Here is an 11,250-nt window from a genome sequence, read left to right on the forward strand (position 1 = left end):
GACAACTTTAATAATTTAATTTTTTCAACACCACAATTTTTTTTATGCTCGATTAATGACCGCCCCGCCCCTTACTTGGAAAGCCTGTACTGGGAATTCCAGTCTCAACACATCAGACACGTCCACGTCAAAATGTAGCAGTAATAAATTTCATAATAATGCATATATTTATGGAGACTGGGATGAAGTTGTATTTTACAATTTTACAAAATGTGCAGAATTTGACAAGTTACTTCATGTTAAAGATTAGCTCTTAATATGAAAAGGAAAAAGCACTGAACTGTCACCAACATCTTACAAATGCAATTATGCCATATAGTGGCACAAAAATGACCTCAACACAAATCAATATCACACAAATTTTTTACAGTACAGTACATCTTTTTAATTTTAACTCAATTTTATGAATTCATATGAAATTACTGTATCAATGACTGAAAGATGCGGCCATATTTCTATTTGTTTAACATGTTTTCCACTTTTATATTAACAAGAGTATGAAAACTTAGGGGAAAAAATATTGTACATTTAGAATATATATAAAATTTGCGATTAATTACGATAACAAATTTTAATGGCCTGACACCCCTAATATAAAGTACACTTTTATACACCAATCATTTACAACATTTGAGTTTTTTCTTTGCATGTTTTTGTAAAATATTTTGAAAAATTGACATTTTTGAAAAGTTAAGCAAGATCGGGCAAATACTATGCCCCCTTTTGCCCAAAATATAGAGGACATTTGCAAAACACATCTAATTGAGCAAGCAACCGCAAACCTCACTACTCGCCTTATCAATTTCTTTGTACGGCTCTTCCACGCTGATCATAAAAATTGCTTCAGTACGGAACCGCTCCCTGAATTCATACTGCTTGACCTAAAAGTACAAATAGATATTAAATAGGCAAAATTTGGAAGGGTTACTGCAGCTTTATATTGTAAAGCGCATGCAGTAGTGCCAGTCATTTTTATTGCATGGATGAAATTGAGAAGGTTTAGATGACTCAGGGTTTTTTTGGGAGGCTGCTCACACTTTAAACTCACCTCAAACCGCACACATTTCCTGCGGATAACTGAAACTTCGTTTGACTGCAGCGGCGCCACTTCATGTTTGACTGTGAAAGCGATTTTCTTCAAACTCTTCCATCTCTCCGGTAGCTCCTGTGGTTTTAAAGAAGGCACAGTAAGCAGATGCACATATTTGTAGGCTGTCCCAAAAGTTACCATACACTTCCATTTACACTTTACATTTCGTTTTAGGTATCAATTGCACAGAAATAAGGCCATCAGCCAAGCTTTTTGTAAGCTTTGAGCATAGCAACTGACATTGGAGCGGTGTTTTAAAATTTGCTGACTGGCAAGTTCTTTTGTCCGTTAGTGCAGTTGAGCACCAGTTTGAGAGGCTTTAAGGCTTTCACACTGCTCCAACGCAAAGTATGGTTTAGGCTATCCATGGCAAGTTTCTCAAAACAGGATCAGACAGTGGAAAGCCTGCTACAAACTTAAGTGATGAAAACACTAAACTCTTAGAGCAGGCATTCACACAGAAGGACTACAGTATCGGGAGGACTGCACTAGAACTCAGCATCAACAAAAGCTTAATTCAGCGGATATTTCAGAGCATAGTAAAGACACCATACAAACTATGGGTTCTTCAAAGGCTTTATAGGGTAAGATTATGACTTGAAGTTGAAATTGGACACTGGGCAATGAATGAAATGCTACAAAAACTGCAAAACCCACTTTAGAATTTTTTATTTTTTTGAAATGATACCTAAAACGAAACTGAAAAAAATAAGAAGTTTACAGTGACTTTTGGAGCACGCTGTTCATTGTGTGTGCATTTGTGCACCAACTTCTAGCTGTGTGTAGACACTCTCAGGGAGTTGTTGCCCATAAGTCTTTAGGAGCTCCGCTGTAGATTTGAGAGGTTTGAAGTGCTGCTCATTGCTGATTTGTCTGTCTCTCATGGCCATAAGGTGTCCCATAATGTCCACCAGGCCAGCATAGTCTCCATCAGACACCTTGTTGGAAAGACCTTGGGCTGTGTTGAGGACAAAAGAGGACAGTTCCCTCACGCTGTGGAACAGAGAAGGATGGAGGATTAAAATGCATTCTTTGATGAGTGTACAGCAGTAGTGTCAGGCGATATTTAAAAAAAAAAAATTGGAATTAAGTCACATGACTTAAATAGTTAACTCACAATTAATCAAAATTTTTATATCTGTTCTAAATGTACAATTAAATGTACAATAAAATATTTTCCCCCAAGTTTTCATACTCTTGTTAACATTAAAGTGAAAAAAAAAGTTAAACAAATATAAGTATGGCCGCATCTTTTAGTCATTGATACAGTAATTTCACAAGAATTCATAACATTTAGTTAAAATTAAAAAGCTGTACTGTTAAAAAAAAAAAAACTAGTGTGATGTTGATTTGTGTTGGTACGACGGCGTATTAGGGCTACGTATAAATATATATTTTTTAGAGGGCGAGGCCAATATTCCGAGAAAGAAACTCGCAAATTTGCGACTTTATAAAGTGGCAGATTTGCGAGAAAAAAACTCAGAAAGTTACGAGAACTACACGTAACATACTACTCGACTGTTTGTGCCAATAATTTTCGATCGGGTTTCCAAATGAGATAGTAACATACATTTTGTTTTGTTTTTTCTACAAGTATCTAAGTTGATGTGTCGAATCTGCTGCTCTCCGTCATTCACTAGCATTTACCTAAAGTGTGCTAGCATCTGATTGGTTAGTGTTAGTCAGCTGATAGGGGATCAGGAAGTGTTGTCGCTCAAGCTGCGGTGAATGACGAGTAAAGTATAAATTTAAGAATGAATCTGTCTCCATCCTGCCTTTTCATTTCATGTCCCATTAACCACCAACGAATCCTCACGTGATTAGACTATGGCTACGCTACGTGTATTTCTCATACGTTTTTGAGTTTTTTTCTCGGAATATTGCCCTTGCACACTATATATATATATATATATATATATATATATATATATATATATATATATATATATGTGTGTCCCTAATACGCCGTCGTAGTGTTGGGGTCATTTTCTTTATTTAAATAGGAAAAAAAAAACGTACTTAAAAAACAACAACAACTCTTGGTCATGTAAAGATGCTTTAAAAAAAAAATCCGAAATAGCTTGTGTGCATGCATGTGTGTAACCTTTGGTTGACGTGGTTGAGCAGGTGCTCCTTGAACATCCAACTCCATCTCTTGATGACGTTCATCAGCGTGTGCTTGAAGGGTCTGATGTCCAGCTGCAACCAGCTACAGAACACCCTCCCATCCTCCATCTTGCTCACTCTCTCATGCAGGGACTCAAACAGATTGATCTGCCGGGAAGAACGATTTGAACAGATTGCCCATTGAGGAATAATTGAAAAAATGCTAAAAAAATAACCTGCTCTTTAAAGTTTTCCAGGGTGGGTGGGTTCTTCTTCAATTCATAGTCTGCATACAGCTCAGCTTCCTCCGTACTTAATACATGGCCATAGAGCAGGAACTGACTCATAAATTCAGACCTGTGAATGTCAAGTTTAAAAGACAGTCTGCAAATGGTCGCCTTGAGAAGTTAACACTTCAGCGTCTGACCTGTCATCAGTCCAGAGATAGCGGTAGCTGTTGAATGAGCCTTGATATTCCCTGACCTGAGAAAAAAAAACAAAAAAACATTCAAGTTGTTAGCCTCAGCTGCACCAAAAATCTCACCTCACTTCATCCTCACCTTGGTGATAGCTGCATGTGCTCGAGAGCGTAAAGTGTAACACATTTCTGACAAATCCTTCATTTCATTGATGTCACTCTGCAGGAAAACAGAGAGAGACGATGTCAAATCGTTACATTTACTGCATGTGTATAGAACATTTCATCATGTTTGTAAACAATACGTGGCAGGATACTTCCGGGTGTCAGAAAAATTGAAACAATGACCAAAACACTTGACACATTCAAACTACATTCATTCCATTTCTCCTGTTGTTCAATCCCTTTGCCGTAACCAAAAGCCATGTAAAGTTATTTTGCTACCTGGAAGTATGTATTTGATAATGGTGAAAAAGTCTATACAATCTATACAATATTGACCTGATAATTATCTCGATGCGTGTGCTTTGCGACTCTGGGGATAAAGGAAGCCATGTTGAGAATGTTGGCAACCATGTTGTCCACAATATCATAGAAGTTGCCTCTGTTGCTGAAATCTAGCGGGGGGTTAAAGCACATCTCACTCCCGTTCAGCACCAACTGGACCTCAAAGAGCGGACTGACGTGCTGGGCTGGGTCAGTGTTGTCCAGTAAATACTGCAGAGAGCACTGGATGGCGCGAGAGAAGCCTGCCAGGATCATGTGGTCAACGTAGTCAGAGTAGGCTTGCCACTCGCTGCTGTTCAAGTCAGACACAGCCAGGAGTGACTTGTTCGCCTTGAAAAAAAATGCAGGATTCGATGGTTTGAGAGAAGGTCTTGTATGGATGAATTGCCTTTTAGGTTTATCTGGAAATTTCTCTCAAAAGCCCAAGAGTAGTCTAGGTCTGTGTCTCTACCGTTAAACATCACTTGAACCATACCTGCAGAAGTTTGTGTATCTGCTCGCCCGTACCGCTGATGAGAGCGTTCTGTTTGGCAACACTTTCATCAATGTCAGAGAACAACAGAAGAGTCGAGTCACGACTCTTTCTTGTAACACAAGCGCGTTGGCTGAATTTCCCCATGAGCGTCTGCATGGCCTCCACATTTGCTTTGCTCTTCTGAACACGACTCCAAAGGCTCTAGTGATTAAAATATGGGAGAAAATTTAAAAGTTAGCTTTATGATTGCAATGAAATCTGACCATTGCAGGTTCTTTATTCCAGGAATTTATTACGTCTTGAGGACATAAAAGCTGGGATACGGAAAAAAAATCCAAGTGAAAACTAAAATGTTGATGTTTGGACTTTGCGGCACTTATCAATTCCTCCCTGTTGACTTGGGCCCCCAGTCTCAAACTTGGGTTTTAAGATAGACAGTGGTTTTAAATTGGACAGGAGCTAAGAACATCTCGTTCGTTCATACATTTTCATACATTTCAGCTGGACTGAATTTTACTGTGGAGTCAGCCAGCGCTTCATTGAATGTCTCATGTTGGTCCAAATTCTGCAGCTTGTCTCTTAACTGGAGCACATAAGAGGGAGCACACAGCTCATATTCTGACATGTTTTTCTAATGAAGCATTTTCACAAAAAAAATCTCATTTTCTTTCTTGCAACTAGTTTGCCTAGTTGTTAGCATGTTTAGCACACAATTGAGACGTTAATCTAAGGCATTCCGGATTCTCTTCACATTCCAAAAACATGTAGTGTGGGTTCATTGAAAATTTAAAAATGTCCATAAATGTGTCAACAATTGTTGGCCTGTATGTGCCCTGCTATTGACTGGCGACCAGTCCAGGGTGTACCCTGCCTTTTGCACATTATCAGCTGGAATAGTCTCCAGCTCACCCATGATCACAAAATATCCTTTAGCAGTAAAATACTGTAGTACTACTAGAGCAACGTCAACCTGGACAAAGTCTCTTGTGCTCTTAATGTACTCCCACACGTCATCCTGAGCCCAGGTCAGCTCTCGCAAGGCCGGATCAAGTTGTCGCCTGGTCCTTTCCATCTCTTCTTTTACCAAGCCCAGTTCCACATCCAGTATAGTGCTCTTCATCTGGTTGTACCACTGGGTCACCAAGATCAGTGTCTGAGTTTGCTGCGGGACACAATGCAGGTCTGTCAGTACAGACGTGCGTGCTTCTTGTCTTATAGTTTGATTAAACATCTGACAAGTGGAAGTTTAAACTCACCAGGCAGAGTCGCTCACGTTTAGAGAAGAGCTGAAGAGCTGCTTTGGGAATGTTCTGGCTCTTCAGCATTCCCAAATACTTCACCTCCTTGAGCACAGATCTCAGCTGGATGTAAGGTGAGGCGTTAGCCAGAAAGTTATTTTAGTATGATTTTCTTTACCTTTTGTTGCACACACTCTCACACACTATAGTTTATGTATATTTTGAGCAAAGGTGGCAAAAAATATAAACCCTGCCACAGACAGTTTGGCTTTACCACCAGCTGGTACCTAGCGAGTTCCCTAGCTAGCTCCCCGGGCCCTCGTTTAGTTTACCTGCTAGGGAGCTAGCTAGCTAACACAAGGGGCTAAAACAAAACTGTGTCAGTGTTTTTTACTTAGTTTCTGGACCTGGATTTGCCACCTCTGATTTTGTAACTGGCAACCTACGAAGAGCCCTGCCGCAGACAAAGGTGAGCCATTGGTATATTTGTGCTTACGGCTAGACTGAAGTTGACTTGGAACAAGCCTGTGTTGGTGTCAAGGGTCAACAGGGGGTCCCCCAGGTGTCTTTGGCAGATTTCCTCCAGACCTTCAGTCCACTGTGAGAAAAGCTCCTGGTCCTGCTGCTCCAAAGCTTCCAGAAGACGTTCACACTTATGGAGGGCTGCATCGGCCTCAGTGCCACCCAAAGGCCTGGAATGCAATGACAGAAAGACGCCAGATGCAAATACAATCAAGTTGTTCCTTCAATTCAACTGGTCAATTTCTTGCAAGCTGTATGAGAGTCATTGGTCCTTACATATGAGCAAGCTGGCAAAGGTTGCCTCTGTTGGTCAAAATACGAGATTGAAGCTCCTGTGACCATTTCAGCCTCCCGGCCACCAGGGGCATATTTTTCCCTAGAAGCACATTTCCTGATGCATGCTGAAACATAGAATGTTACGGTTATATATATATGTATATATATATATATATATTTTTTTTACAGTTGTTTAACCACTAAAATGAAAATGTTCTCACAATTGCCGATGTTTACACACAAGGAGCAAAACACTTGTCCAGAGTTAAACAACAATAGGCACAGACTTGCAACTTTGCAAAAGATTACACACAGTGATTTGCCCACACGACACACATTTGCATACCTTAGAAACAGATAAGGATTGTGAGGTTACTTCCTTCCAAAGCACTGGCTTGTCAATGACCACACCAATAAACACATTGTAGTGTGGAAGCATGCATATATTTTTGTAGATGAATAGTTTGTTCTGATTTTGTGACTGAAGTGTGTCATTTTGCAAACAGTGTATGAGTTATACAAATTTAGTTCGGTGTTTGGATGATTGTGGCAATATTTTAAGAAAAGGAGCCCTGTTTTCAAAATTGTGGGTAAACAGTTGAATTTTTTTTTAAATTTGTATCATTAATCATACAAAATGGCGACAAACCACAGTTTATTTATTTATTTATTTATTTATTTATTTATTTATTTATTTATTTATTTATTTATTTTTTATTTTTTAGATAAGACTACACATACAAACATAAGGCTAGACAAAATGAAGCTCACCATTCTCCACCTCATTTTAACAGAGTTCCTTGGCACCAAAATGCCACCAAAGCCATTTTTTTTAAAATTAGATATGGCTTTGGCCAGAGCACACCAAAAACAAATAATGGAGAAAAATGGCAAATATGTGGGGTAACACTACAAATACGATTGTAATTAAATTGAAAACAGTCACATGATTTCATATTTCAAAGTTGCATTAATTAATTTAACAATAATATTCATAATAATTCTTGAAAAAATATCATCTCACCCCATCTTTGTGTTGATGAAACAGAAACTGGCAATGGCTGATTTCCTGGTTGAACATGTCCAATAACACAACGTAGTTGGGAGAGAAGAGCTGATGGATCCCGGGTCTTTCAAGCAGGTTGCCGAAAATTTTCAACAGCTGAAAAGGAATCAAACATAGACTGTGCCTCCTATTTTTTACCATATTATTGATACTCAACCTTGGATCATAGGAAAGTGTAATTAAACGATTAGCATTGGTTCATTAGTCAAAACCCCTGAGATTCATGATCAATTTACACAAATGAGTCAAAGTAGAAGAGACAAACCTTAAATGTGGATTTGAGGTTTCTTGAGTGTTGGAAGGCCAGATTGAGGACAGTTCCCAGCCTCTGGTCAAAGTCTTTGTTTTGTTCCATAAAACACTTATGTTGATGAACAAAATCCTGCAGACCAAAACAGCCATCTTTACATTAATATACTATTTCTTTGACTTTGGTGATGTTCACTGTTGCTGTTCCTATGTGTTGTTGCTCTTCAGTGTCCAGGACAGAAAACAACATCCAATTTTAATTTACAATAATTTAGATATCCCTATTAAAAACCCTTCAAACCAATGTGACTATAGTGCTAACAAAGGCAAGGTCGGCATTCTTACTAGACCTCACATCATTTGTGTAGTCCAAGGGGTCGTATTTGCTCTCTCTGAGGGCTCGCCAGCGGTCTTGAAACTCCTCACTCATGCTGAAGACCATCTCGCTGAGGATTTTGCCTCTGGATCCACCAAGTTCCACCTTCTCCAGCTTTAAAAAGTCCAGCGCTGAGGCAAATAGCTCCTATGAGTGAGAGACAAAATCTCAGCTTCAGCTCAAGCCATTGTGCAAATGCTTTGAAAATAGCACATGAAATCACAGGCAATGAAAGTTAACAAGAATAAATACAAAGCCTACAATGGTTTTAAAGTGTGCACACGCTCATAACTGAGGATGTGACTGTGTTCAGAATGAACCAATCACATTCCACCTGATGTTAAATGGGTGTTCTAGTATACTTGTCCTGTCCAGTGCTAACACTGGCTAGTATTTGGATCTCTTTATAATTCATAGCTCCTTCCACCTTGACAAAGTTCTCCAGTTCCATCTGAAAAAAATAAAAAGGCGCTGTGCATGATACTGCCATCGCCATACGTCACTTTTGGTGATGAGCAATTTTGGCTTTGTGACAAACATACCTTTTGAAATTACGGCCATAATGTTCAACTTTGTTTTTAGTTTATTTTTTTAACTACATTTTCTCATATGCATTTGGGAGATTTCCCAAAGTGTTTTTAAAAATTTTTGAAACCAAATTAGTGAACAGTTCTGAATAGCAGTGTGAGCACAAAAATATCAGATAAAGGAAGAAAAAAAAGAAGTGATCCCTGGTTATTAAGAGGGTGCACACTTATACAACCACATTACCTAATTTCATTTTTCTTTTCTTTTTTATTTCTCTTTGTGAGATAAAAAACAAACAAAGAAGATATATTGCGTTACAAGGTAAAGGTCACATAATTCATGGGAAAACTTTTGAAATGATTGATCTCTGTCTCGTTTTTTAATATAACAGAAACCTGCCTTCATTTTCTTCTTTGACTTCCCCTTTATTTAACTATATTAAGGAAATTAACAAATTGAAATGGTATTAGATTAGGAAGTTAGATGCTATGCTCTTCTCTAAATAGGCTACTGCTTAGCTGTGTAAAAACTGACCATTTTTATCTTCAGATTAGTTTTTCATAAAAACAACAAATTTCAATTACAACCTTGGGATACATTTTTTAAATCCGTTCATCCATTTTTCTATTTTCTATACCTCTTATCATCATCATGGGTGAGCTGGAGCCTATCCCAGCTGACTTTGGGCAAAAGGCAGAACACAATCACAGAAAATGCCATATTATTTAAATATAGCTCAATGGCCACAAAACAACAGGCAAGTACGGTATTGAAATGTTAGCAATGCACATCGAACAAAGAAAGCATTTTTGCAATCTGTTAAAATATGAATGTTTGTGCAAAGTTCTGATTGGACGAAAGATCATTTTTCCATCCTACCTCAATCATAAGCAGCCTCTCCATAATGCAGTCTGAGCGCCGGAACACGAGCGATGTTGGAAAGTCCCATGGCTTGACGGTCTGGCCGTGATGCAAGCATTTCAGAATCTTCTGGCGGTGAGTGTGAAACAGCTGCTTGAAGGTGCGCAGGATGTAGATGGTGACTTGGACTCTCTCTTGGCCTTCCTCAAGCTCCATCTTAAACAGTTCCTCAGGGATCAGGTAGGCAAACGCCTGTGAAGCAAAGACTTTTTAAATCGCCTCTCTCTCTTCATAACTTCCGTACAGGATCCGTCGCTGTACCTTTTCCAGAATCAGATTGCAGAACTCCCGCAGTAGGACGACCATACGCTGTGGAGTGCAGTAGTAATGTGATCGGCTCCAGATGAGACAGAGGGTGTGGAAGAGAGGAGGCAGCAGAGTGTCCACCTGAGGGAAACTTCTCTCTTCCAGGCTGCTGATGAGCCTCCTTAAAGGGCGCAAATACAGATCGATGTCCTCGGCTTCCAGCACCGCTGTGACAACGTAAAAAGATCATTGCAAAGCCCTCCTCTAATCCTAGCGATGGCAATTGCAGAATCAGAATATGAATCTATATAAGTTTTGATGCGCATATAGTCACCATCGTTGACTTTAACAGAGATGTCCTGGAAAGAAGAATAGTAACTGCTCTTTACTCTTCTCAGGATCTCCATGATCTCCTTCACTTTTTGACTTTGAATCTGAAAGCACCAACCGTGGTTATCACATTAATTGTTTCTACAATAATTCAGAGGGTTCAGTGCACGTTGTTGTCATATTCTTGAATAAAATAAAGGCTGAAATAAAGCCTAATGCTTCAAAATAACTGGGGCCAAGCCCACAACCACCACACATATCAGCGGTCTGCCTGCACCTTGATCAAATTTCCGTTTCACCACCTGCGCCACAACTTAGACCAGTTATTAGAATCCTAATTGATCTCTCAGAGGGCAAATGTTCAAGTTGTGGTAGACTTGCCTCTCTCATTGGACTGTACCTGCGATTGAATTCCAATGAGATTCTCTCTTTGCAGGGTCCAGAACTGGAGCTCCACGTTAGGTCCTGGGTGTTCACCCTGGAGCAGCAGAGCGCCAGAGTCCTTCTTCAGGACGTCCCATATTTGTCCAGACCACTGAACAATCAGCGTTTCTATGGAGTATAACAAGCCTCCATCCAGTGGCCAACCTGTGGGGCTGGTGGAGAAACACTGGATCATAACGGCTGCTTTAGAATGAAAAAAAATTCTTACTCCAAGACAACATGTTCACTCATTCACTGCCAGCCCAGTTAAAATTAATCTTTGACGTCTAATGCCGTCAATGGCACTGAATGAGTTAAAATTTTCGGGGGCCATGGTCCACTCACTCAAGTCCAATGTCCTGAGATCGTGCCCTCTCCACACAAAGGGGGAGGGGCAGGAGAGTCCGCCCCTCAGCACGTCCTCTCAGAGTGACAACGATGCTTCTGAGCTTTTCCAGGTGTCGGTGAATGTCCTCTGA

The 11,250-nt window shown here is 39.7% G+C and overlaps 1 protein-coding gene across 1 annotated transcript in view; it reads right to left on the reverse strand.

Moving 5' to 3' along the window:
• Positions 1 to 10,883, reverse strand: part of dnah9l (dynein, axonemal, heavy polypeptide 9 like) — a 57,183-nt gene extending 46,300 nt beyond the window's left edge. The window contains exons 1-20 of the mRNA XM_077559211.1: positions 10,749 to 10,883; positions 10,353 to 10,452; positions 10,034 to 10,245; positions 9,731 to 9,964; positions 8,303 to 8,470; positions 7,964 to 8,080; positions 7,657 to 7,794; positions 6,633 to 6,757; positions 6,331 to 6,526; positions 5,853 to 5,957; positions 5,567 to 5,758; positions 4,597 to 4,797; positions 4,116 to 4,451; positions 3,757 to 3,834; positions 3,624 to 3,679; positions 3,433 to 3,553; positions 3,195 to 3,364; positions 1,861 to 2,083; positions 1,049 to 1,165; positions 795 to 881 (exon numbers count right to left, since the gene is read on the reverse strand). Coding sequence (XP_077415337.1) covers positions 795 to 881; positions 1,049 to 1,165; positions 1,861 to 2,083; positions 3,195 to 3,364; positions 3,433 to 3,553; positions 3,624 to 3,679; positions 3,757 to 3,834; positions 4,116 to 4,451; positions 4,597 to 4,797; positions 5,567 to 5,758; positions 5,853 to 5,957; positions 6,331 to 6,526; positions 6,633 to 6,757; positions 7,657 to 7,794; positions 7,964 to 8,080; positions 8,303 to 8,470; positions 9,731 to 9,964; positions 10,034 to 10,245; positions 10,353 to 10,425 — 2,949 coding nt within the window. The 5' untranslated portion in view covers positions 10,426 to 10,452; positions 10,749 to 10,883. The remainder of the gene's footprint in view (positions 1 to 794; positions 882 to 1,048; positions 1,166 to 1,860; positions 2,084 to 3,194; positions 3,365 to 3,432; positions 3,554 to 3,623; positions 3,680 to 3,756; positions 3,835 to 4,115; positions 4,452 to 4,596; positions 4,798 to 5,566; positions 5,759 to 5,852; positions 5,958 to 6,330; positions 6,527 to 6,632; positions 6,758 to 7,656; positions 7,795 to 7,963; positions 8,081 to 8,302; positions 8,471 to 9,730; positions 9,965 to 10,033; positions 10,246 to 10,352; positions 10,453 to 10,748) is intronic.
• Positions 10,884 to 11,250: the final 367 nt, after the last annotated feature.

Source organism: Vanacampus margaritifer, chromosome 2, assembly GCF_051991255.1.
Source record: "Vanacampus margaritifer isolate UIUO_Vmar chromosome 2, RoL_Vmar_1.0, whole genome shotgun sequence".
Lineage (NCBI taxonomy): Eukaryota > Metazoa > Chordata > Actinopteri > Syngnathiformes > Syngnathidae > Vanacampus > Vanacampus margaritifer.